Source organism: Populus nigra, chromosome 6 (assembly GCF_951802175.1).
Source record: "Populus nigra chromosome 6, ddPopNigr1.1, whole genome shotgun sequence".
In the NCBI taxonomy this organism is placed as follows: domain Eukaryota; kingdom Viridiplantae; phylum Streptophyta; class Magnoliopsida; order Malpighiales; family Salicaceae; genus Populus; species Populus nigra.
The window spans coordinates 5,508,332-5,534,608 of NC_084857.1; the positions used below are offsets into that span (position 1 = coordinate 5,508,332).

At 35.4% G+C, this 26,277-nt stretch overlaps 2 protein-coding genes across 3 annotated transcripts; one reads left to right on the forward strand and one right to left on the reverse strand.

Annotated features, from left to right (window-relative positions):
• Positions 1 to 2,843: 2,843 nt before the first annotated feature.
• On the reverse strand, positions 2,844 to 15,559 carry LOC133697425 (pre-mRNA-processing protein 40C). Its single transcript, XM_062119960.1, has 16 exons — positions 15,320 to 15,559; positions 15,033 to 15,223; positions 14,789 to 14,923; positions 13,669 to 14,296; positions 13,391 to 13,551; positions 12,841 to 12,878; positions 12,058 to 12,136; positions 10,138 to 10,608; positions 9,866 to 9,949; positions 8,497 to 8,637; positions 8,273 to 8,379; positions 6,954 to 7,077; positions 6,346 to 6,486; positions 4,150 to 4,317; positions 3,513 to 3,635; positions 2,844 to 3,384 (listed from the first exon to the last, which is right to left on the reverse strand). Exons 2-16 carry the CDS (start codon positions 15,213 to 15,215, stop codon positions 3,067 to 3,069), a joined length of 2,901 nt encoding a protein of 966 aa, XP_061975944.1. The 5' UTR covers positions 15,216 to 15,223; positions 15,320 to 15,559; the 3' UTR covers positions 2,844 to 3,066.
• Positions 15,560 to 20,561: 5,002 nt separating this feature from the next.
• Positions 20,562 to 26,275, forward strand: LOC133697513 (tricalbin-3). 2 transcript variants are annotated; one of them, XM_062120124.1, is made up of 9 exons: positions 20,564 to 21,665; positions 21,836 to 22,077; positions 22,486 to 22,504; positions 22,994 to 23,193; positions 23,740 to 23,849; positions 23,981 to 24,079; positions 24,871 to 25,324; positions 25,448 to 25,545; positions 26,011 to 26,275. In XM_062120124.1, exons 1-8 carry the CDS (start codon positions 20,860 to 20,862, stop codon positions 25,534 to 25,536), a joined length of 2,019 nt encoding a protein of 672 aa, XP_061976108.1. In that variant the 5' UTR covers positions 20,564 to 20,859; the 3' UTR covers positions 25,537 to 25,545; positions 26,011 to 26,275. The 2 variants fall into 2 exon arrangements, with proteins under 2 accessions (XP_061976110.1, XP_061976108.1); XM_062120126.1 differs by lacking the exon at positions 25,448 to 25,545 and having other exon boundaries at positions 20,562 to 21,665.
• Positions 26,276 to 26,277: the final 2 nt, after the last annotated feature.

Here is a 26,277-nt window from a genome sequence, read left to right on the forward strand (position 1 = left end):
TTTGTTAAAAAAACCCACTAATTTATTATTATTATTATTATATATTTTCGATGTAGAGATTCTCTTATTATAGGATTAAAGGAGCTTGCTTGGCTTCTTCGTAATCACTTAAGAGATTTTGGGACTCGATAGCTTTAATCAATGTACTTATTTCTGTATGTTCTTTGTTCTGACAACACTGTTATTGTGAACCTCACAAGAAGGAAAAAGCAGGGAGAGGATCTTTTTTTTTTTGAGTCAGAATTCTTTGAAAGAGAAATTTACAGAACTTTTCTTCTTAATGCAAGCTATGGAGTTACTTCATGCAGGAGAAGAGATTTTCTTCTATTTTGAATATCAGGTAGAGAATTCTAGGGAAGTAATAGAAAAAATATACGAGTAGAAAAGGTCACTACCTGGACCAGCAAACCCACTAGCTAGCTCTTAATATTCCGATAGAGCTTGTTTGAATCTGATTTGAGGATTCTGAAATGAACCGTGCTATTCCGAAATCACCAATATGGGCAGTCGTGTGGCTGTCAAGAAGGACATTAGTTGGCTTTCAAGTCACAGTGGATTGTTGGTGTTTCACAATGGTGATGAAGATAGTCCAATGCATTGGTCTCATCAATATATAGCAATGTTCAATCTTTCAAAAGATTCAAGGAGGGTTGACCTTGTCGTGCATCACCTGACTCCTGAAATGGATGCAACCAAGCATCCAAGGCTACCGTTAGGCATGTACGAAGTAAACTTAAACCCTTGAAAATGGCAGTAATTCGTCAACATTCTGACAAGATTTCAATGTTGAATATTTTCAAGCCTTCACCCTCTGGAGTAAAACTCTTGGATGCTCCTCCGTGTTAGAGGTTTAGTTCTAATGATACAGGACGGCGCCACCTTGTACTGAAGGATAATACTGGAGTCTAGAGTCTAATGACGAAGGAACTCTACCAAGGATATGTCCGGTACACCGAATGTCATGGGTAGACCTCACCGTCAACAGCACTCGTTAGCTTTTGCCAAAACATAAGCATAAAATCAAAAAAGAGAGGATCGAATCCACTTTTGTTCTGTTGTCACAGGATAAAGCGATCTCAAGGGGCACCTGGTCTCAAGTCTCCACCGCTGGAATTTGCAAGGACAGAAGACCCCACGCTATCAAATTATGGTGCTGAAAGGTGCATGGCCATATCTGACTGATGAATTCGTTGAATATTTGTATGAGAACGGCATGATGCAAAAGGGTCAGCCAACTGATAGGAGCCGGCCGGAAACGGTGATGGCCTACGGGAATCCTCTGATGTAGCCTGTAGGTCGTGGATTTTTTACCTTTTTTTCCTTAGCTGCCGACCAAAGCAGGAGTATTAGGTTGGATGATCGTATATATAACAATACAGGCATTTTTGCTGAATTCCAGCTGATAACCTGGAAAGCAGCGGCCACGTGAGAAGACAGAGCGATATGCTCTCTTGTTTGCAAGAGCATCTAGCAAGGAAGTTACCGCACGTGGATGAAGACGGATTAAATATTTATATGGTATCGGTACCCTACGAACTTTTTAAGAGTGATAAAAATAGATCTACCTTAATAATTCACTAGTTAATTACTTCTTCTTTTTTAACGCTAATGTGTTTTTTGATATCAACAAAAAAAAATTAATTGTAAATAAAAAAAAATGATGCATCAATTAAATTAAATAGATTAAGAATTAGATGTCATTAATAAGTAAAAAAAAAATAGTTAACACTAATTAAGACTAAACTTGTTAAGAGATAAATATAAATTAATATATTTAATTTTACAACATAAGTTATGCACTTGACTATATTTGATAATTTTATTTTAAAAAAATATTTTTTATTTAATTAAATAATAATAAAAATAAATACACCCATAAAAATAATTGAATAAAATTCAAGTAAAAAATAATGAAAAATACTTAAAATATCTATTTTCACTTAAAAATATCTTAAAATATATTTATAATGTTAATAAACAAATAAATCAACTCAAAATACTTCTAAATTCTTCTAAAATTACAAAATTAAACCGAAAATAAAATCCTCTCTTAACCTCCTCGATCTATTAAAAAGCCTCTTAACCTCGATCTACTTTTCAGACAATATAAAGAGCCAAAAATACCTTAATAAAACTTTAACACCAAAAACAGTTTTTTTATGGCCACAATATAACCAACCGATGGACTGGACCCATCATTTTGCCATGTTTACATTTTTCTATAGCAAATTATAATTAATTAGTAATTCATTTGATGACAAAAGCATGTAATTGAAGAGAGAGAAAGATAGAGTCAAAATTTTAAAAAACATCCCATATGATGTGTCGGTGCGTGGAACGCCTTCTAGCTTTTTTTTTTGTTAATTTATTGAAGGCAGATCATTCACCGCAGATAGTGCACCACAATATGTTATATTTCAACTTCATATCCCACTGCAATGAGTGGAGGGAGGAGGATGAAGGGAAAGAAGAGATTCCTAAAATCATCTTTGAACCAGAAAAATAAATAAAAAAAGACCTTGCACCACGAGCAGAGCGTACAAGGTTAAATGCAAAACCAGAAATGCCAATTATCAGACCAAAGTATGAACAGGTGAATACAATATGGGTAAACATTACTCGCACCTTGAAGTTCAAGATGCCTCAATCTGTGGAAATATTTTGCAGAAGATTCGAATTGACCGGAGAACTACTAGTCGCATACCTGTTTACGACACTCATCATCGCCCCCAGATGAACGAGCCTTGAAGCCCAGAGTACCCCAAGAAACACAATTCTGAATAATTATCATTCTAATACAGCGCTGGTGCCTGACACTACCAAGATGCGTGATTCTCACATAATAAGAAAATGGTGCTGCGATGCTTTTCCTTGAATGAAAAAAAGTTTCAGTTATACTCGAATATGATACAGCACTCACAAAAGAAGTATATTATAACCTGACCTCTTAACAGAATAGGAGAAAGCGGGGAGACCAACATAACTAGCAAAGTAGCAACCAGTAAATTCTACCACGAGCCTAGTTCCTAACCAAAAAATAAAATGAGTTATCCAAAATTCAGTAAGTTATCTTCGGTCATTTGTTCTCCTCGATCCTGAGTGGTATCTTCCAGAATCATTAGCGCTTCTATTTTTTGAATCTGTGTGCTTATCTTCCTTCGGATCTGGTTCAAACTTTTGCTTTCTCAACATCTCCTCGGCATATCGACGCCACAAAGTTTCCCTCTCTTTTCGAGGCATCTTGTTATACCTAGGATCAGGCTTTATAAGTCGTTTAGCTGTTGACCATGAATCAAGGACTGTTTTCCCATCTTCTGTCTTCTGGGCTGCTGTTTCAGCAGTTATAACTTCAGCTAACAAAGCTTTGAAATCATTTGTACATCGCTGGGATAACATAAAAGAAAAAAGATGAATAAATGTGTCAAAAAGTGAGTCGCGATCACAATATAGATCCACAAGTCAAATCCATTTGATCATATATACATTGAGTACTTTCATTTGAGAATTATTACCTCATGCAGCATCTTCATGTGCTCCCGGAAGAGCTTCTCTGTATCAGATGGATCTAAATCAGGATGTGTTGCACGTCTTTGTGGATCCTTATCCAACTTTGGTTTCGACTCAGTCCAAGATGCCTAACAGTTAAGCCAAATGGTCAGCACTATAGAAGGAACAAAACAAACTCAAACCCCATGCAACAATGTCCAAGAAAAGTTTGGTCAGTTACGCATAAAATCTGAAGTAAATTTTTACTATCAGAATCTCAAAGACTTCATCTAATTAGTCAAAGTATAGCAGCATTGTGGACTTCAGTATTCTGGGGCAAACATAAAAAGAAATAACCAGGAATGACATCCATTTTTAATTTAAATTGTAAGAATATATTTACTACCTGATGAAGAAATTGCATGGTCTATGATGCTTTCAGTGTTTAGCCAGCACCGCATCATACACAGGGATCAAAGGTATCATTTAAACTGTTAGTTAGGTGCGACATTAGACCCACGCAGTCAACTAATTCAGCAAAACCTTGGATGGAAAACATATGCAACAAATTTTTAAATTATCTTGGAATTGGTATGGATGATTTTTTTACATTGATATGTCTAGTACCACCGAGAATTTGATCAACAGTTATCAAAAACCAACCTGAGGGTCCTTGAGTGTTTCCACAAGCAAAGCTTGAAAAGATGCAACTGCTTCTTTCCTCCGAACTTTCACACGCACCCTTTCCATTTCTTGTTCTTCTCGTTCCTTCCGTTTTCGCAACTCTCGCTCCCTCTCCTTCAGCTTGTCCTGAACTGAGTTGGAAAGGAGCTGGACACATTTACACCACTCATATCAATATAAATTTCCACATATTATTATAAATTATCTGGAAGAAAAATGAATATTTCAATATTTGTTCCAAATGCCCCACTAAAAAATCCAAGCCACTGTACCACAACTAGAAGAGATCAGAATACAAGTTCTATGGAACATATAAAATTATATGATGCATCTAAGCTTGTCTAATCAAACACAAACACTTTGGTCCGACTTCCTTTCTTCTTTTTCTTCTTCTTCCTCATCTTTTTTTTTTTTTTTTGAAAATAGACTTGAAGAGCATGTTATTGGAAGAGAAGAAAATCATCCATACAATAAGAAGAACAAGGAATTCAAATATGTGTGAAATCAAACACTTCCATGCACAAGGATACAAATTTCAAACAGCACGCATCTAGTCACCTTTAATATATCACCTTGTTTATCACCTACATCCTCATTATTTTCTACCAATTTACCCTCTTTTACATAACAACAAACAGCAACTAGTGGCTTAATTGATGAAGTTCATAATCAATTTTGCAGTATTTGACAATAATACATAACTTGAATGTTTTTGGTGACCTGAGATATAAATATGTGGTAATCTATATACCACACACACAGAGACCAGCACATGAATGCTTAATTTCTTGCTTTAGAAATCAAATTATGTTTGCCTCTTTACAATTGCTGTCAATAGATCAATATAAACTGGATGAGTCATTGTCTTTTTAGGGTACCATTTAAACAATGAGCCAGATTCATAGATTTAAGGCTACTTAGTCAAAAGCCCCCTGAACTTTAGGTCAAATCCAACTTAAACCCTGACCTTTTTTCAACTTTCTGATTTTGACCTCTTGTACTATCAGGTCAAAACAACGTAGGGCCTCACTAGGTTTCTGTTCATTCAGCCCGTTAGAAAGCATGTGAGGGGCACATGCAGACCTATTAAAACTGAACATGTGCAAACTGATTTAAGGAAAAAAATCAAACCTTATTAATTCAATAATAAGAAAATAAATTCTTTTTTTTTGTAATTATAAAATATTCAGAAAACAAAACGTATTTTTTATATAAAAGAAAACTAAAAAGATAACATGTTTTAACTCTCCCTCTCATCACCGTCTCCTTCTCTTCTAATGTCACTCTTATCTCATCTATCGCCACCATGCCAAATACCATAACCTTCACCCCCAACTAGACTCATCTGATCCAAAAACCAATGCACAAAGAGAAGTTGCGGGTAATCGCACCAAGAAACGCTCCTTCCTCCTTGGAGCTGCTTCAATTGTGGCGTCAATCCTCTTCCTTGTCGTTGTTGAAGCTGACTCCTAATTAGTCGGCGTTGATGCTTTCCCTCACCAAAATTTGTTCAGTTACAGAGCTGATGAAAAGGAAATCCAGGGTTTGAATGGGGATTCAAGAGGGTTTTGCATATGGGATGGGATCAATGATGAGTTTGGGTTTTTTCAAGATCAGGGAACAAAAAACCTGTGGTTTGATCATTCGAGGGTAATTATTTATTGCCAGGAATTTGATATTTGTGCCTTTTGATAAATAAAAAATAAAATTGTTAAAATGGATATCCGGTATTCTAGATAGGTTTTCAAAGAAGTTTGTTTTAGGACAGGACAGTTGAGTTTTTTTTTTATTTCTTTAAATTTGTTTACACCTGTCAAGTTGTAGCAGGTTATGAGGTTTTTTTTTTTTGGAAAGTTATGAAAGGGAAAGGAGATCACACGTCCCTCACGTGCATGTAACAGAGAATATTGAACGGAAGCCTAATGGAGGCATTGAATTGCTTTAACCTATAGTTTGGGGGACCAAAATAAAAACGTCAAAAGGTCAAGGGTTAAGTTGGGTTTGACCAAAAGTTCCGGGGGGGGGGGGGCTTTTGACCAATTAGCCTGGATTTAAACTTTTCCTATGTTCCAAAAGCACAACACAGTCAAACGACAATTGCAATAATTACTGAGACTATAGTCAAGCATGAGAGAGTAAGCAGTTTCCAAGATGTGCACACCCAACAGTCTATACCTGCTCCTCTGTTTTGCCTCTTGCATCTCGCTCTGCTTCCTCTGCAGCTTTTAATTCATACAGATACTCGTTGAAGAAAACCTCTCTATCCTCATGCTTTACAGATTTGTATCTGGGGTCATTCCTTAGACCATCCTTGACCTACAATTAGCACAAATTAACATCAGTACAAGGTTATATATCAAAATTTATCTGATAGCACAGACATCTGCGTTAATTTAATTTGTAAAAACCCAGAATCATCCCCAACGAATCACTATCTCAGCTTTGTGGTCCAAATGCAAAAATTAACCATATTTCCCACTAATCATTGCTTATGCTGGTTTACTTTCTTCCAATATGACAAAGTTAAAGCCTCCTTTTACCCAAAACAACTTTTCAGTTCATCATGTCCAAATAAGATTTTTCCCGATTCCTTAGCATTGAATAAGTAAATTTCCATGTTTCTCTGCAGGAAAGTCCTCTACATCCTACATATCAGTCCATCCAACTATAGTTATACATAATGGCATTCAAGATCCTGCAAACTAGACAAAAATCTAACAACACCCTAGACACATCTTGTTGAAACCCGTCATCACATTAAACCTCACTCCAATATAACATACCCTGGACCAACGTGAACTAACAGTTATGTTTCCTTTATCTCGAAGCATAGACTTGAAACTGTCAGCAGCATAAGCACGTTCAGCTTGAGCCTTTTCCTGTGCTGCCTTCTTCAAAAGATGAATCCTTTCAAAAAAAAATTCTTCAATCAGTGTCATACAAAGAATGTCGAAAACCGAAGGACGTTTGCCATGTAATTACAAAGAGCTTTAAGGACTGAAGGGGACCCGAAGTTACTCTAAAACTCTGGTCACTAGCCTACCATCCACACACATGCTGGTATAAAGGAGGTATGAAAAAAAATCACTGTCTGCTAGAAAACCAAGCACATAAATCTGTAAGGATAGGAGTAAAACAGATTATGCAGAAAACAGCTCTGCAGAGTATCTTGCACCATATATTGCAGAGATACTGACATAGGACATGAATCTGAACAATAAGACACATAGCACTCCTTCAACAAAAAGCTGAAATATAAATACATGTACGCGCGCGCGCGCCTAACTGTGCATTCAAAATTCAAATCGATTTTTTCCAGTCACAAGAATAAGGGATCTAAGTCATAGGGTTAAGAGCACTAGTGCAGTGTACCATCAATATCTATCAAGCATACACATTAATGGTTGATCGTTGCCTGGGTGTTCTACAGCACCCCAGGTTATAAAGCAAGTAATGGACATTCCAAAAGTCACATGATGCAGCATTGGTAGAGCAGGGCCAAATGAGAACATAAAAAAAAAGGTCATAACAATCTCCAAGCTGGATCTTCTTTCTCTAGTCGCATAAAAAACAGCTGAAAAAGAAGTATTTTGTGAACTGTGTATCAACTACCATGGCCAACTATTCTGCGTAGAATTGTGTATATATATATTTTTTCTTTTTCTTTTTGGACAATTAAAATAAAAGTCATAGAGTAAACAATAACTATTATAAGAACAGCAAAATCGAGCGCAAATATACACATATACGTATGGTAAAAGAATGAAGATAATGAAGGAAAGAGATTGTCAATTAAACCAAAAAAATTTCAATCTAGAGATCAAAATTTAAGTTAAGTGACTTTGAAATTCAATTTACAAATTGATGGCACATTCACATTCACACGCAGGGCAACCATCAGCCATACCAAGCATGGGGCAAAAACCATAGGAATGGATTCTATGAATTAGGGTCCAACTAGACTTCACTGATGGACATCCCCTAAGTGGTTCAAATATGACACAAAACACTTAAAGGTGCCTGATAGACTGTAGTTGTCTACTGCAAAAAGATCACATCCAAGTTGCTGAAAAAAATATCATGACATTTTCTCATATAATACCTTTCATTTAATAAATGCTCTCGATCTTTGCGGTCCAAGGCTTCGAACCTTGGATCATTGCCCCATTTCTTTCTGAAAGTTTGATAATCAGTGTTGTGATCAATGTCCTGAAAATCAAAATCTTGCTGATAAATAATTTGCAATCTCCATAGTTTCAAAGCTGGAGAGAGTTTGAAAAAGTCACAGGAAAAAAAGGCAATTAAATTGAAGGCGATCCAGGAAACCTCTGATGCTTCCTCCAGCAACTGCTTGAATCCCTCCACTGCAGCCTTCTGAGCTGCTCGCTTTTCCTTGCGTTTCTCCTCAGCACGCGTTTTAACATAGTGTTCAAACAAAGATCTTCTTGCAGAATGGCTTGGAATAGCCTGCAAAAGATCAGAGCTTTCAAAATAAGAAACACAGCAACAAATTAACTTCTGCATATACCATAACCAGAGATGTGATTCAGAGAAGCGATGCATGATGTTGCAATAAAAAACGCAGAAGCTACATCAAGCAGAGTGTTCATCAACTACAACCCCTTTGGTGTATGCAATCTGCATGCATGCAGTATGGAAAGGGAGCTACTTTCTAAAATAAACAGTTAAAACACATCAGCATGGGAACAGATTATCTTCGGCACAATTGCCCCTCTCCTCCAGCTACTAGTCATAACTACAAAGGACAAATATGGAAGAAAAGAAGAGCATACAACCTGTTAATCAAGATACAACCTGTTAAATGTTCAAGATAACTTCAAGGTCCTTAATCTTTATAAAAACATTGATCCCATCTTAGTACACAGTGCCAGAAGTTGCATCAGCATACTCATAAAATACCAGGAAAATGAAACAAATAAGATCTTGGTGATGTCATTTTTCTATGATTAAGCTTTATCTACATGGAGGAGCACTGAGCAGGAATGCAATTGAGTAATGAGATGGATTAAGCTCAACTAAACAACAAGAATCCTGCACAAAACAATCATTTAGAAAAAAGAAATTCTGGAGAGGGAGACAGAACAGGCCCAAAGATCTCTGTTTTCACTAGGGAGTGATAGTGTTTGACACAATGATAACAGACTAATAGCCTGGGGGGAGAGTATGCAGCTCCTCAACCACCCATGTATAGCCTTCAACTCTAGCCACCAAACTAAAACTTCTAGCTATCCTGCAAGTCATTTTTTTTTTTTTTTGTTATATTCATGTATGTCATATTGATAGTTCCTCCCCAGCTCCTAGATCCCACTACCAGCTTGGAGGGGATAAGTGGCTTGCTTGGCATATGTAACAAGAGTCTTAAACCATCTTCCACCATAGGTAAACGAGGTAGAAAAAAAAAAGACCCAGAGAATTGGCCCCCTTAAGTCACTATCTTGACAAGGTGTGTTGATGATTTGTTTTTCCAGTCAAGAGCATCATAAGGGATTTAACAAGTGTTGGTCATTACCAAGTTATTGTGACAAAAGAAAGCACAACAAAACACAAACAAGTTCACCCCATCACAAGTTAGCAAATACATTAATGCAACAAACCTGTTTCAACGAGTTCCAGTTGCAGGAAAGGGGCTTAATTCCCGAACAAAGTAATTCATAATTCTTTAGACTCAACAAACCTTAAAACGTGGATCAAACACTAATTTCGGCAGCTCCTTCTCCCATTTTGAGAATGGTGCCACTCCACGTTCCTTAAGCATCTCCTGTAAATTTCACGGGAAGCGAGTGAACACAAAAATAGTGTTTCAAGAGGGAAAATAAAAATGTCCGAGGAAGAAAAACTGCAATTATTAATGAAATTTTATTTCAAAGCCACCCCCCCACTTCCAAACAAAAAGAGGGCGAGAGAATTGTATATTTTCCAATGAAATAAAAGTAACAAATTGTATACCTTAAACTGGATAATGCACTCCTCCTTTGATGGCCCGTCATCTTCATCCTCAGAGTCCGTAGAGGAATCAGATATATTACCATCCCCATTAGCATCCTTCAGCTTATCTTTGCTAATCTCACTTGGCAAGCCCTTAGCTGCAGCTTCAACTACTCTTGAGCCATTTGATTCTGATGCTGCTGCTCCTGATGAAACTGAAACAGCAGCAGAAATGGCTGGAGCTCCGAATTCTTGCAGCTTTTTTTTTATCAAATCCAGAGCAGATGAGGCTCCCGGCACACTTAAAACTCTAAGAGCCGTGGCATCACGACCACCAGTATTAGCAGCAGGGGCACTCAAACTAATTGGAGCAGATCCTTTTTCAGTCAAAGCATTAACTTGTGACACTGACATTGCATTTCCTTTTGATACTTCAGCTTCCTGGTTCTTTCTCAATTCTGTCACCTCACTAGGAATCTGCCAGCTGCTTAACTGATGGTGAAAAAAAGGGTAAAAAACAGAGAATATAAACAAAATCCAGGAAGTTTATGAATTCAAATTGCATTCAACTATTTATTTTAACCATTTTTATTGCTTGCATATGAAATGTAGTGTTACAAATGGTAACAAAGTCGAGTTGAATCAACCTCAAGTTGCCTTGGGGATATAAAGGTGTTATTTGGGATCTGGCCCATTTCACAGGACCATGTAAAGATGGGATATGCAAGTCCCCTCTGGTATCTAAAACATCAGGCAGATCTTTTGCTGCTGCTTATTTTCTCTCTATTTTTCCTTTCTCCTAGATAAACAAAAATTAACAGGATTTTTGAAAGCCTGTGATGCTTTGTGGCACTATTTAGCCTTCTGTTTGGTCCTTTTATCCTGCTAAATGAATTATCCCCATTTCTAAAGCTAGTTTATAAACTATCACTCTATCATTCAGTGCTAAGTTTTTATTAGCCGTCAGACTCATGTTGTTTGTGTGGAATTTTCTGATGGTGATACATAAAGCAGATCATTGGTGATTGAGTCCTTATTTTAATTTTAATGCTTGATGACAATGTCACTCTGATTTGTTCTCCCTCTCTCAGCCCTCATGTTATCATCTGAGTGTAAAAGGAATTATTTTTCCTTTATGACTGATCCATGATAGAATTAAAGACTAAGCTTCCCATACTTGGTGAGATTTCAACCAGCCTCATCAACCTCCCTGCATCACCTTCATGCCATATCAATTCAATGAAATTATAGGAAGATTCAAACTCCCGTTCATATAAAAACCTAGCAACAGCAAAGCTCCTGTTAAAGCATACTTGTAATCAACCTCCAATAAGGGAATCCACTGAAGTTATCTCATTGAAGCTCATAATGAAAAGGGAGGTAAAGATTTTTTTGCAAAACATCAATCAAGGTCAGGAATACAAACCGCCTCCACAAGTTAGATCTTAAGACCCAGAAGATCAAGCTTTAAGAAACTTTACTCCCTCCAACCCCCAACCCATAAGTGGTATTTATATTCTTCCCTGATTCCCCAACAAAAACATTCTTTCAAAATCCTAAATCCTACTAATAATAACAAGGAATATTTGTAGGTGATGATCTAGTAGGTGCATTGCACCTGGAACATATTTGATAAATGTATTCTACTGCTTGATTTTCTCAATCAAGAGAATATTGCATGATCATGCTAAATTATACAAATATTACATGAGTTCAATTTCATAAATAACCTCCTATAGGATACAATAACATCATTTAGATTTCATATAGTTTCATAGATATACAAACATGTAACAAAAGCCACCACAAACAAATGTTATTCCCATATACCATGCCTATCATTAGGAACTAGCTTTCACACAATATTAGCTTAGAAAAATTGAATGAAACAGCTCCATTGACATGGATAGACAAATGGCATATTCTTGTTTACTACCATACCTTAGTTTTGTTGTTGTAGTAATATTTTTTGCCATCATTTGTTGTGATCAACACCCAATCTGTGCCGGCCAAATTTTCCCTAAAGACAAGAAAACATGAAAATTCAGTAATTAGCTTGAAAAAGAGAAACAAAACTCAAAAGATGACAAATACACTGGAAGTGATAGATATATGGCACTACAACCCATTACCAAAATCTACGGATGGGATGGAGAACAGACTATCCCTCAAGTAAGCAGTTTAAGATTTTGCCAAATGACAAGTCTGTCAAATAAGAACTTAGATGCACCTGCACTTCTATTTTATTTATTTATTATTATTATTTTCACGAGTAAAAGTGCACAAATTCTATAAATGAATACAACAATGCTCAATGCTGTAAATGAATACAACAATTCTCAATGCTGAAAAATGCAATTTCTTATTGCTTATGATTATATAAAGTAAGACTTCTACCAAAACAATGGTATCAGAAATGTGGGTACCAGAAGGAGAATTTAGAGAAAGACCAACTTTCAACAGTTGTATACAAGATTGCTTTCAGACTCAAATCATGCACCATTTTCGTTGCAGTTCCAAGACATTTACCAATACATCATATAATAGCACCAACTTAAGGTCAGTAATCACCAACAAATTGCCTCAGCCATCAGGCCTAGGCGTAACTTCATGTAACATACATGTATATAAAGAATAAGAAAAAATGATAAATTCCACACGTTTTGTTTCTAGATAGCAAATTAGGAGCGATATAAGAAAAGCCAATAAAAGCAAGACACTTACATTGAAACTGGAGTTGGTTGCACAGGAACCTTCTCAGGCTGCATCCAGAGTAAAACAAAACAGAAACTTAGTATCAATGAAGAGTGTCATCAATAGTGAGGAGGTTAAAGAAAAGCAACTCATGATAGCAAAAAGAACCAGATGGGGACACTGTTTCAGACTCCAATACAAGATGGTAGCAAACAAACAGACAAGTTGATGGGAAAATGTCAAAAACAGATTCCCAAAACAGGAGAGGGGGGTCAACTTAAGAGCCCTAAAAGACCTACTCTATCATACAATTTTACTTGCTTGCATGTTCAAATTAGCACGCTCACAATGTTACATGAACCCACAAATTTACCTGTTAGCTCATAGGTTATCTTCTTAGAATATTGACACTATCATTTTGTGGCATAAATTATTAGAAAAGCAGCATAAATGATAATAAACTGAAATGGGTTTGATCACCAGTTATATTGTTTCCAAAATCCTTGAAAGCAGAAAAAAATTTCCCCAAACTTGAACGACAGTAAAGGAATTTCCCATATTTAACTGTTTTTGTGCATACCTCCTTAAACCCAGGTGGTTTCTCATAAGTTGATACTCCAGTTACAGCATTATAATAGTAAAACACTCCTGTGTCAGTCTTGTGTGCAGTCCACGCATGTGATGGTTCGCTAACAGCTGCATTGTCCCTGGTGCCACTGTGATGGAGATGGTTGTGGTTATCTGTGAAGCCCGGAAAAAAAAATTGGTGAAAAAAGTTCATTCCACGTAACTTCAGTGAGACAGACAACTCTTACAATGTAAATGCATCAGTAACCTAGCATGAAACCCTGAGCATACCAATTCCAGGAGGAGGTAATTCTGTCTGCATCCCTGGAGCACCAGGTAACTGATGAACTGAAGCAGAAGAAGACATGGAAATAGCATATGAATGTCCAACAGGAACAACCCCAGGAGGTTGAGAATCAGGCAACGAAACAGAAGGATATGGCATGCCATGTCCAGGTGGAGGAAAGGATCCAGGAAAAGCAGCAGGATATGACAAAAATGGTTGCCTAGGCATGCCTCCTATGGGTGGGGGATGCATCCAGAGAGCCTGTGGGGAAGCAGCCATGACAGGTAAAGATGGGTAGGTTGGGTAAGTTTGCTGCTGAACTGCGTTTGAAGAGGGCATCGTAGGCATGATGGGTCTCTGAACTCCTAGAGGTAAAGAATCAGCAGCTACAGATGGCTGGGTCATTGGTGCAGATGGTACCAGTCCTTGGGGGGCAAGTGTGCCAGGAGTTCTGGGCAATCCAGGGGGCAAGTAAAAAGAAGCAGTAGCTGGTGTCTGTGAAGGTGTCGGACCCAGGTTAGAAGATAAAGATGTGTGAGAACTTGAAGGAGAATGAAGGGGAAATGAAACAGACTGAGATGCAATTGGTGCCACTGATGGTGCACTGCCTTGGGCAATTGCAGGTGATTTGTCCTGCATGAATCAAAGAGAATTAAAAAATTGAATTCTTGGACCGTGAACAACCACCCAACCATTCCCCAGGGTTTCATGCAATGGCAAGACATCACCATAGAATATATAAAACAACACCATGACTACAGAAGCTTTTTTGAAAAAAATAAAAATAAAAATCCTTCCATGTTCTATTTTCATACGAGTACATGGCCATCATCACTGTCAAGATGAAGTCAAGGACAGTTTTATGCATTACTGGGATCAACTCCAATATATGAATTGTCTTCCACAAACACTACCACCTCTTTGGCTACCAGGAAATGGGTACAAGTAGAAAGTCATCATAAAAAACACATTGTCTGTGCAAAATGCCCATCTCAAACTAAAATCATAACTCTCACCCTCAGAAACTATTGCACCATCAACAACTCGTATGCATGTAAATGAGAGCTAGGCTGGAAACAAAATTCTAAACAAAATAAAAGATAAAGAATTGAATTAACCACTCACAACACTGGATTGTAACTGTTGATTGCCAGGAAAACCAGGCCCGGTTTGAGGAATTTTATATGAAAAGGAAAGACCAACGGATGAAGCCGGGCCAGGAACAGGAACGGGCTGTCCCGGTGGATTAGAATTCAAAGCCTGCACGCATTGCACAAAATCTAACTATAAAAAAAATATGCTGGCAATTAATTAATAGTAACTAAAAACGAGGCTGAAAAGGAATAGATAAATAAATACAGGCACTGACCGCACCGGAAGACATATTAGGAGTCACGTTGTAAGTAAATGTCGGAGCCGGAGATGAATAGCTACTGTGTGCATTATTACCAGCTGAATTCTCCGGTGGAGGGGTAGCTGCTGCAACTCCTGATTCTGTGGCAGTTGGCGGCGGCTTTACTTCTCGTTGCGGCAACCAAGCTGGTGATTCCATTATTTAATCTGCTATTGTAACAAAATGGGTGAGAATTCAAATACAGACTGAACTTAGGGTTTTTTATCCACTTTAATGAAAGTAAAGGGAAAGATAAAAATAACCTTTGAGGGAGTGACACTGGTAGGAGTAGAAGTAACAAATGCCAAACCCTAATTTTATTTTCCTTTGCATGAGACGAGGGAGGATGCTAGAGAGAGGTGGAGATGAGAGGGGTGGTGAAGTAATAAGAAGGGTTGTCGTATCGTCAAATGGGAGAGGAAAATCGGGGGTCGTTTTGGTGTTTGTTTTCTGGGGCCTTTTTGAAAGAGGAGCGCGTGCAGGAACCGAATTCGTGTGAATGCGCAGGGTTATTGTATTGTAATAGCCTTTCGGCCGGTGCTTCGTTGTAGATCAGTTAAGAAGATAATAATTGCATTAAAAATTCTAAGTGTTGTTATTTTTGTCTACGATAAAATATTTTAAATGAAGATTAAATTTTTGATATGTATATGAGATAAAATTAATCGATCATAATGAGTCTTAGTAAATAAATAAATAAATAAAAGTTAGTATGATTTTTTTTTTTTGATTTACGTGAGGTGTCCGGGCCAGCTTGCGCGCACCACGACTATTCCCCACGGCCCACTGGACATCCTGCAAGCCCAGGGGCAGGTTAGGCACCGCAGGGGTGACAGGCGTGCACATAGAGGATCGAACCCGGGACGGAGGCGGAACAAGTCACACAGTTGACCACTGCAGCTAGGCCCTCAAGTGCATGACTTCTTTAATCTAGCAGATCAAAACCAAATTGATTAGTTATTCGATATGGTTAAAAAAAATTCACACAACTTCTATTAGGATAATTATTTTTGATTTAGTTTGATTTTTATTAAAAAAAATAATCAAATCAAAAATTTAAAAAAAAAATAAAAAACTGAACTAAAACCTGTTGGTTTCAGTATGGTTTTTAAAAATTTTAATTTATTTAATTAGTTTTTTCACAGTTTGGTTTTTTCAATTATTTTTTTCTGATTTTCTCAGTTTAATTGATTTTTTAGTTTTTTTATTCATCTCTGACCCCTGTAAAAAAAAGTCACACAACCATTGTTTTAACATTGGTCAACTTATTTTTAAAAGAATAGATAACTAGTTATTTGCCCCTGTTTTTTATATAAAAAAAATCAAACAACATATTATTTATCTGATCATATTACGAACATCATGAAGGAAATTGAAAAATCAAGACATATCTATTTTTTCCCTCCTATAAACCTATGTAACTCATCCTGACCAAAAAAAATCCCATACACTCTTTTTGGAAACTAATTTATCAACCCAAGAAACCTTAAAAACAATTCTAAAACCTAAAATCAAATTTCCTAGATTTCAATTTATTCTTTTAGGTAATACTAAAATTTTAAATAACCACTAATAATATACTATTTTCAAATAGAACTCGTGATAGATTAATTTGGTAGTCAAAATATGTAAAAATAATGATTTCCTCTTGCTTTGTTAGAATCTGACAAAACCTTTTCTTTCATAAATCAGGGCTTGAAAAATAAAAAATAAAAAAATTTGTATCAAAATTGATTCTAGAAAAACATAAGGGGCTGGATAGTTTAAATTTTCTAATTCAGAGGACTAAGTTAAGCTTTTCATGTCAACTTTAAATATATCATTTTTTTAGCACCCTTTCTATGTTCGTCCTATTTCTTTTAATTTTTAAATTTGCAATTAAAAAACTCAATTCATAAAAATAAAAGGTATTCTAATCCACAGTGTATTCCAAATGTGTAAACGGTGTGTAGCGCGGTTCAACACCACGTTTCACATGACCTTCCATTTCAGTATATTTGTTTATTTGTGTCAAGACGAGTTCAGTCCGGTTGCTCATCATTTTTGCTAGAAAAATTATTCTAACTTTTTTTACTGAAATTTCAGAATAGTCTGCTGGGCTCTTATACCTATATCTAAAGGCTTGTATAAAATTCGGTCATTTATTTACTTTTCGCGCCACGTTGTGCAGGTGAGATAAAAAAAAATTAAAAGTAAAAAAATATCTAGACCAGGGGGATTTTTTTTTAGTGTTGTTATAAAAACTTGTTCTGATCAACCGTGTGATTTGTTCTGTTCCTGTTTCGGGTTCGATCTTTTATGTGCACGTCTGTCACCCCCGCGGTGCCTAACCTGCCCCTGGGCTTGTAGGATGTCCAGTAGACCGTGGAGAATAGTCGTGGTGCGCGCAAGCTGGCCAGGATACCCCACGTAAATTAAAAAAAAAAAAAACTCAGCATTAAATGTTGGTTATCTGGTTTGAAAAAAAATCATCTCGAGTTAAGATATGTGATTGAAGTTGTTAAGGTGATATTAAGGTTAAATTTAATTTTTTTTAATTTTTAATTATTTTAATATGTTGATATCAAAAATAAATTTTAAAAAATAAAAAAATATTATTTAAATATATTTTAAAATAAAAAATACTTTAGAAAATAATTGTATTTTAAAACACCATCTAAATTTAACAGGTCAAATCTAATATTAAATATTAATTTTATGGAAAAAATTTTATGCAAATTATTTTTATATTTAAATTAAATAAAAAATTAGGTTAAAAAAATTAAAGTTACTTTCAAACATTCCCGCATTATCAAAGCATTTCGTGGGCATATCACGGGACTTATTTTACACGTACCTATGAAGCCTCTAATTGAACTACCACCTTAATTTAATTTACAAAACCCATCGATCACTGGTGGAAATGCCTATAGTCCTTCAAAATTTTGTAGGAGTCCCAGCCCGAGTAGAGAATATTTAGAAGTGATATGATAGAGGTTATTTTTTATTTTTTTATATTAAAATATTTTTTATTTTTTAAAAAATATTTTGAAATCATTATATTATGAAAATATTAAAAATATTAAATTAAAACAAAGAAAAAAATAAATAAAAATAAATTTTTTAAAAACACTTTAAAAACATAAAAATAGCTAAATTCACGTGTAGAAGTAAATTTGTGAGGACTGTCTCTTTTGAATCACCCCATCTATGATCAAGTTTAGTCTACCAAATCTCTCTAGAGGTCACCAGTTTGTATTTCACAAATTTTAAGGTCACTGGAGACTTGCGTAGTCATTAATTTTAGAATCTGTAGGATTAGTCAAGAAATACATAAGCTGACTTAACACTCACATTAATCTAAAAACAAAAGTTTAGTCTAACGAGCAGTGAGGCCAAGATCAATTAATTCACGTGCCAAAACAAACTCATGATATTTGATCAGTAGTGAACTTTTAAACCTTTATCTAAAAAAGAAAAATAAATACCTTTCCCCGCTCTACCAAAGCCTGTGAGATCTTAATCGTTGAAATTGACACTCCATTATGTTATGTAAAAGTCTAAATGGAAAGCGACCTTAACCAGCATTTTTATCGTTGCAAAGAAGGGTGGCATGGCTGCCGGTGCGTGTGTTCTCGAGCAGTTATTCTCCTCCACGGGTTGAAAAGATAGTGGAGGGTCGGAGCCTCCTTTTCTTCCACAAGTATAGACAGGGATAAGTCAGGGGCCCTGAACTCATGACGGCACAGCCTTTTTTTCTTTCCCGGATTAGACGTCTATATAATGTGAATCATGTGATTGTGATTGGCTTATAGAAGAAGAAGAAAAAACTAGACTACCAGCAAGCAGTTCATTTTCATTGACGCAAGGAAAATATGGAGAAAAGATTGTTATGAAAAGAGTATTGTGTATGTATATATTATTTGATACAATGAAACAAGATTATACATATTTATCAAAAAATATCTAATCAGTAAAACATATAAATATAAATGTTTTTAAATTTTTTGATGTGTTGGGTTAGCATACACTAGCACCAAACACGTTATAATAAAGGCACATTTGATTTAGTGGTGAGCTTGAAAGTATGTCAAGCCTAGCTCCAAGTGGGCTTGAATCTATCATGACTTATCGTTTTTTTATTTTTTAACTGGATAAAATAAGTGGAACACAACTCAAAATACAGTTTAAAATATCATAAAGATAAAAGTTGCGCTTTAGCCTTTTTTCTATACAAAATAACAAAATTTATGGGCTATAAATATACAATGAGATTTTCAGAACAAAAGTTTATAATCTTCATTCTCTGCTGCACATATATTTTCAAAGCATCTCTCTCTGGAATATTATTGTATTTTTTTTATCTAAAAAGATATTTATTTAAGTATTGGAGATCCTCACATCTATCAAAGAAGATCTTTTATGAGTATTAGTTATAAATCACATTAACATATCAAATACTAAATACAAACTATTAACCACGTGGTTAAGAAAAATATACTAGATTATTATGATTAATTCATTAATTGACTATCCAATCTGGGAGTCTTGTTCTTAAACTATTTGAATTTTTAGAATTTCATCACGATAATATATATTTTTAATGATATTTAAATTTATATTGATTTGATGTGTTTTAAAAACTAATTTATTAAATACTAAATTTCTCAAAATATTAATTTTAGAATTTAAATTCGGCAAGATAAAAAAAATTAGTAAAAAGATGAAATCTCTAAACCTGTCAAGAGAATTGACAAAGACAAAAAAAAAATTATTTATTTTTATATTTGAAACTATATTTGGTTTCTTTTAAGAAGGTTTTTAAATATTAAAATTTAATGTACTTATGTTAAGAATAAAAAATATTTTAAAAAACATATTATACTACAATATATATATATATATTATTATTTTATCTGCCTTTTATTCTTAATAAATGTTTTTTAATTAGCACTCTATATTTATCAGCTGATTTAATAAGTTATTTTCACTTTTATTTTTTTAATTATTAATCAACCTATCAAGTTAAAAATTTCAATTTCAATTTAAATAGACTAAAATTATGAAACATTGTTATTGACAATTATCATAACTTGTAATTAACTTAATAAAATAAGGAACTATATTGAAATTTAAATAGATTATAATTAATTTTTTTAATTGATAATTATTATAATTATCGAGTATAAAACGATAGTAATATTTTGACTTGTAGATGATAAATATTATTTAAAACTCTAAATTAAATTTAAAAAATATATTTCAATTATAACAACGGAACCTAATGAACTGTGTTACTAGAAGAGAGCAATCCATGTAATTAATATTATTTTTAACAAAACAATCCATTCACCACACTATTTTTCTAAAACAACGCAACTCATAACTATTTTATAATTAATTTTTTTAAATATTTTTTTTTTGAACGAGTTTTTTTTTTTTAAAATAATCGCACATTTTCTCCATTCACAAAACAGAAGACACCAGAGACAAATCTCTCCCTCCCTAATTTTCACCCCCCACTCTTTAAAATTTCCCCAGTCACACAAAGCAATAAAACACAACACAGGCACTCCTCCTCATTCTATCTCCCCTTCAATATCCTCCACTTTTCTTCTCCTCCTCTCCTTTCCAATTTCCTATGGACTTTTCAACTACAACTCTTCTACTGAGTCTAGCCCATCACCAATGCCCCAAACTCTCTAGATTAAGATTTCATTGAATTTCACTTGTTTTTTTTCCTTTTAATTCATGTTCCTATTCCCAAGCAATGATCCTTCTTGTGCCCTTTTCAAAACTGGGGCACTGATTTTTCCATTTCTAAATGACTCTGCAGTCTTCTTCTTCTTCAACTAACTTCAATTCCTATAAAATTCTCCCTCTCCTCTGCCCATGTAAATCCTCCAATCAAACCAACTACCACCCACCACTCCCTTTCTCCAAAAGAAGACGTAAAAAACTAATCACCAACTTCACTCAACAAAATCTCAGAAGAAGGTTTCTAACTTTCCATGCTTGTGTCATCCCAAACGACACTCGAAATCGCAATGTAAACATTGAGCTTTCAAAGGGCACTAAGGGGTTTGTTTTTAAGCGAATTTCTAACGAATTGGAGACTGAAGAATTATCTCAAGAGCATTCCATTTCCAACTTCACTGGCTTTCAAGAAGACCCAATCGTCGGCAAGTTAAGGACACAATTAGGAGTGATACACCCAATACCATCGCCTCCAATTAATAGAAACATTGTTGGGTTATTTGTATTTTTCTTTTTTGTTGGTGTTGTTTTTGATAAAGCATGGAATTCAAGAAAGAAAGATAAAAGCAACGAGGAAGGAAAGCGTGGTGGGGCGTGGCCGCAAGTGCCCACCAGCTTTTCTTTGTTTTTGGAGAAGGATTTGCAGAGAAAAGAGTCTGTTGAATGGGTTAATATGGTGTTAGGGAAGTTGTGGAAGGTTTACAGAGGTGGGATTGAGAATTGGCTCATTGGGTTGTTGCAGCCTGTTATTGATAATTTGAAGAAGCCTGATTATGTTGAGAGAGTTGAAATTAAGCAGTTCTCTTTAGGGGATGAACCATTGTCTGTTAGGAATGTTGAGAGGAGAACTTCTCGCCGTGTCAACGATTTGCAGTAAGTTAGCTAGCTATTTGAAGTCCTTGTCGTCCATTTTTAAAATTTTTGTAATGAATTTTGTCGTGGAAATCCGATTGTTAATCAACGGGGTACGGTAAGTGTTAGGCATTCATTATTCAGATTCATAACATAGAAAACTGATTTATGTTGTTTTTCGTGATATTTAGGTATCAAATAGGCCTCAGATATACTGGTGGTGCTCGGATGCTGCTAATGCTGTCGCTAAAATTTGGCATTATCCCCATTGTGGTGCCAGTCGGTGTTCGAGATTTTGATATTGATGGTGAACTTTGGGTCAAATTGCGGTTGATACCAACAGAGCCATGGGTGGGAGCTGTTTCATGGGCTTTTGTGTCACTCCCGAAGATCAAATTTGAACTTTCACCATTTCGTTTGTTCAATCTAATGGGTAGGCCATTGTTATTGTCTTAAAGGGTTTATTTCATCTATTTTATGTCTTAATGATACTTGCATCTGGAATCATTCAGCTATAATACACTGAATAGCTAAGAATAATTACTGAAGTTTGATGTCATTTCTTCTTGAAATCTGCCAATCTGTTGATGACGTTTACTAAATCCCATTTGCTTTAGGAGAACGCATCTGCTGATTTCTTAATGATGAAAACTTGACATAAGTAATGGATGATTGGCAAAACTGAACATGATTTGAGATTGTGGATACACCATAGAGCTCTTCTTTTCTAGTTCCCTGTGTTCTATCTCTTGTATTTTAATACCTGATTAACTTGATACTGGAGATTCTAATGCAAACCTCTTCTTTTCTCATTTTCTATGCTTGCATTGGGCGACACCAGCAATTCCTGTTCTCTCAATGTAAGTGGACTCTTCTCTCCATTCTAGTTTTTAGTTTGCTTTGTATTATTTTTCACTGTAATATTATTGCTCCTAGGCAGTCTGTCTTTGAAAAGTCAATTATCCCATAATTTCAAAGTTAATATGGTCAGATGACCTTGAATGCAACCAGATGGTATTTTAGGTTTTAGAAGATGCAGCATAGTACAAATGATAATCGTGCATTCTGTTAAGCAAATAATTTGGTGATTTATTACAAATGCGTGTTTCCTGGAAACAGTAAGTAAGTTTGTTGAATTTTTTCACAAGCCATCCTCCGGTTGCAAGCCAATTTAACTTCCGACTTTGAAGCCTATGTTCTCTGATGTGTCTGGAAAAATGTATTTTGTTTGATAATAATACAATAACAAAATGCATCAAAGGAGAAGGACCATTATAGCTACAGCATATTTTAGGGATTTTGCTGTCTTTCCTTTCACCTAATTTAAATGGTTCACTGCATTTCCATAGGTTTCTGAAAAAACTTCTCACTGAGGATTTGCCTCGACTGTTTGTTCGTCCTAAGAAGATTGTTTTGGATTTTCAAAAAGGAAAAGCGGTTGGCCCTGTTGCAAATGAATCAGGAGAAATGCAAGAAGGAAACAGGGATTTTGTTGGAGAACTATCAGTCACTCTTGTAGATGCTCAAAAACTTTCCTATGTCTTCCTTGGTAGAAGTTCTTTCTACTTCAGTTTTCTTGAAATCTATTATTCATTAGAATCCTTGCATGCAATTTTGAGTAGTCGAATCTTGCTCAAAATTATTATTGACTGAAAAGGATGCCTCTGCTTTAATTTGATCATTTTTTACATCTCTATTGAAGTCATCATATATGATGATGAATATCGTGTCAAACATGTTTCTGCCTAGTGCTTGACACCCGTATGGATGATTTAATAAGTACCAGTCTTTATCTTCTGAAATAGTAAGGAAAGCAGAGGGCTGCCATGCATTTGTCTTTTAACCCATTTTCAAGTATTTCAGTATTTTGTTCGTTCTGATTCTTTCACATTGATTTGCAATCTTAAAGATGCATCACTACATTTTGTTGATGTTATCAGTTATAAGAGTCACAAGCATAATACTACTGCATCCTCCTAGCCTTATATCTGTCATGCCCATTTGATCATTGGTGTATGACTGTTTGGGTATCTTAATTCTCATATATATTTTCTATTCCACTTGTAGCACTCATTATTTACCTGTTGTTTTTCAGGTAAAACAGACCCATATGTTATTCTGAACCTGGGAGATCAAATTATGCGCAGTAAAAAGAATAGTCAAACTACTGTCATTGGGCCTCCTGGCGAACCAATTTGGAATCAGGTGATTCTTCATGTTCCATGTTTCATTTATTTGCAAACACGTTGTTTACAATAAAACATTCATTGTTGGGTGCGATTTGTACACTTATTGTAAACTTTCATGAGATAATTGTGTTTTATGACTTTGGCCAGGATTTTCACATGCTTGTTACAAACCCCAGGAAACAAAAATTGAACATCCAAGTGAAAGACTCTCTTGGATTCACGGGTTTAACTATTGGCACAGGAGAGGTAAATATCTTATTCCAAACAACTCTTTTTTTGCAAAAGTACAAAGTTGTCCTTAATGTTTTCTTTGGATGTTTGTCGTACTTGATTGGTTGATCACATAGCATATAGAGATTTTTTTATTAGACATAACCTCTTCAGTGGGTTTACTTATATGCATAAGATATGCCTAGAAATTTACCTCAAACAAGTGAGATAACATCAGTTTTAATGAACCATTAGGAAGTTTGGATATCTAATCCCGCTGCAAATAAATTTATTATTGAAATTGATATTTTGATATCCAATCAAATGTTTGGTTTTGTGCTTTGTAATGATATCATGTTTTTTTTCTTTACATTTAAACTGGCATTAACACTAGCATTTATTTTAAAAGAATTGATGTTCATAGTAGATTCATAGAACCTGCCTGCTTCAGTGGTATTGGTGAAGAGAAGAAATGAAGGTGGTGGTTGTGCAACAACCAGAACATATTTTTAATGGTCTTGGTATTAGTTGACGTTTCCTTGCAGTGTGGTGACATGGTGATTCTGGGGGATTGAAATAATAGTGGTGCTGTAGGTGGTGACAGTGATGGCCAGAGAGGTGGCAATAGCAAGTTTATGAGTTGATGGACCCAAAACTCTCTCTCTCTCTCTCCTTCCATGATTTTTGTTACGTGAGCTTCAAATTGTAATTTCCCTGCATTTATTGGGCAATTTGTGCAGGAACTGGAAATTTTGACTGTTATTTGTGGCAGTTACATTCTTTCATTTCTCTTAAATATAGCTTTCTAAATTCAAAAACATGGACAGGTTGATTTGGGATCTTTGCAAGATACTGTACCAACTGACAAGATTGTGGTTCTGCGAGGAGGTTGGGGATTGTTCAGAAAAGCTTCTTCTGGAGAGATTCTCCTTCGACTAACTTATAAAGCCTATGTTGAGGATGAAGATGATGATAAGAATGAGGTGGAGCATGTTGATACAGATGCTTCAGATGATGAGATGTCTGATTCTGATGAATCAAATGCAATCTATGAGCCTAGCAGAAGGGGTTCTTCAAATGAGATGGATAAAGAGTCATTTATGGATGTTCTAGCAGCTTTGATTGTGAGTGAGGAATTTCAAGGAATAGTGGCGTCTGAGACAGGAAATAACAAACTTTCCAATGATGCCTCAGGTGCAGGATCTGCAGGATCACGCTCACATACTCTTAATGCTGAATCAATGCCCTCAGATAGCAATAACAGTTCTGAAGGGTCTGCTGGTAATGTTTTTATTTTCTTTTTATCATTAGTCACCTGAACATTCAATATGTGAAAGAACCACATATCTAAGGCTGGTTTAAATTGTCATCTCACGATCCACATTTGAAAACTTGTTATCGCAGGATCAATCTTAGTTTGGTTTGCGGTGATTACAAGTATATTAGTTCTAATTGCTGTCACTTTGGATGGTTCAAGTTTCTTCAACCCTTGATCCGAATCGGTAAAGCATACTATGAGCCTCTATGATCATGCAGTTCTGAAAACCCCTTTCCACTTTATTTCAGCTTTGAATTATAATCATAAATCTAAGGTTTCTATCGAAAGTCTATAAGTTCACAAGCAAGTGCCACGACACACTAGAATTCCACAATCCAGGGCCAAGCAGCACAAGTCCCCAAACATTTGTGGCATGGCCTACTGCTTGTCATATGATCTTTGAATTTTGATCGTTCAAAATTAGAATGCTATTTAGATGTAGTTACAGCACCTCTTTTTGTCTCAGATTAAAGAAAGCCCTGTAGATTAATTGGAAGTAAATGATGTAAGAACATGGTGTAGATTAGTATCAATTCAGTTCTCATGTTTATGGGAAATCTCCATTTTGGTATCTGTTTTTGCTTATTTACTACTCCAGCATCTTAAACTGAATTAGACTTCGAAGTTGAGATACCTCATTTTTTTGCAGGTTGGAAAACAACCCCCTTCTCGCGTCTCAGGGATGATTTACGAAGTTCCCCCACCCCCCACAGTTCTTTCTCTATGTAAATTCATGGTCTTCAGCAGAGGAATATTCTGTTACGGCAAGAAAGTTTTGGCTTCTCTAATTTGAGGAATCATTAGTGTAATTTGCGTAGTAGATCTATACATTGTTCATATATGTGAAAACAATTCATTTTAAATTCTATCATAACAAACTTAATCGATGGAATGAATTGGCTTTCAATCTAGAATA

Bases quoted from the DNA above. Each gene is read 5' to 3' on its own strand.
- LOC133697425 (XM_062119960.1), bottom strand. From the start codon at position 15,215: ATGGAATCACCAGCTTGGTTGCCGCAACGAGAAGTAAAGCCGCCGCCA. The intron at 13,552-13,668 runs GTATGCTCAGGG...CGGGCTTCACAG, and splicing joins ATTACCTCCTCCTGGAATTG to ATAACCACAACCATCTCCAT. The intron at 12,879-13,390 runs GTATGCACAAAA...CTCTGGATGCAG, and splicing joins AACCACCTGGGTTTAAGGAG to CCTGAGAAGGTTCCTGTGCA.
- LOC133697513 (XM_062120124.1), top strand. From the start codon at position 20,860: ATGACTCTGCAGTCTTCTTCTTCTTCAACTAACTTCAATTCCTATAAA. The intron at 21,666-21,835 runs GTAAGTTAGCTA...CGTGATATTTAG, and splicing joins CGCCGTGTCAACGATTTGCA to GTATCAAATAGGCCTCAGAT. The intron at 23,194-23,739 runs GTAGAAGTTCTT...GTTGTTTTTCAG, and splicing joins ACTTTCCTATGTCTTCCTTG to GTAAAACAGACCCATATGTT.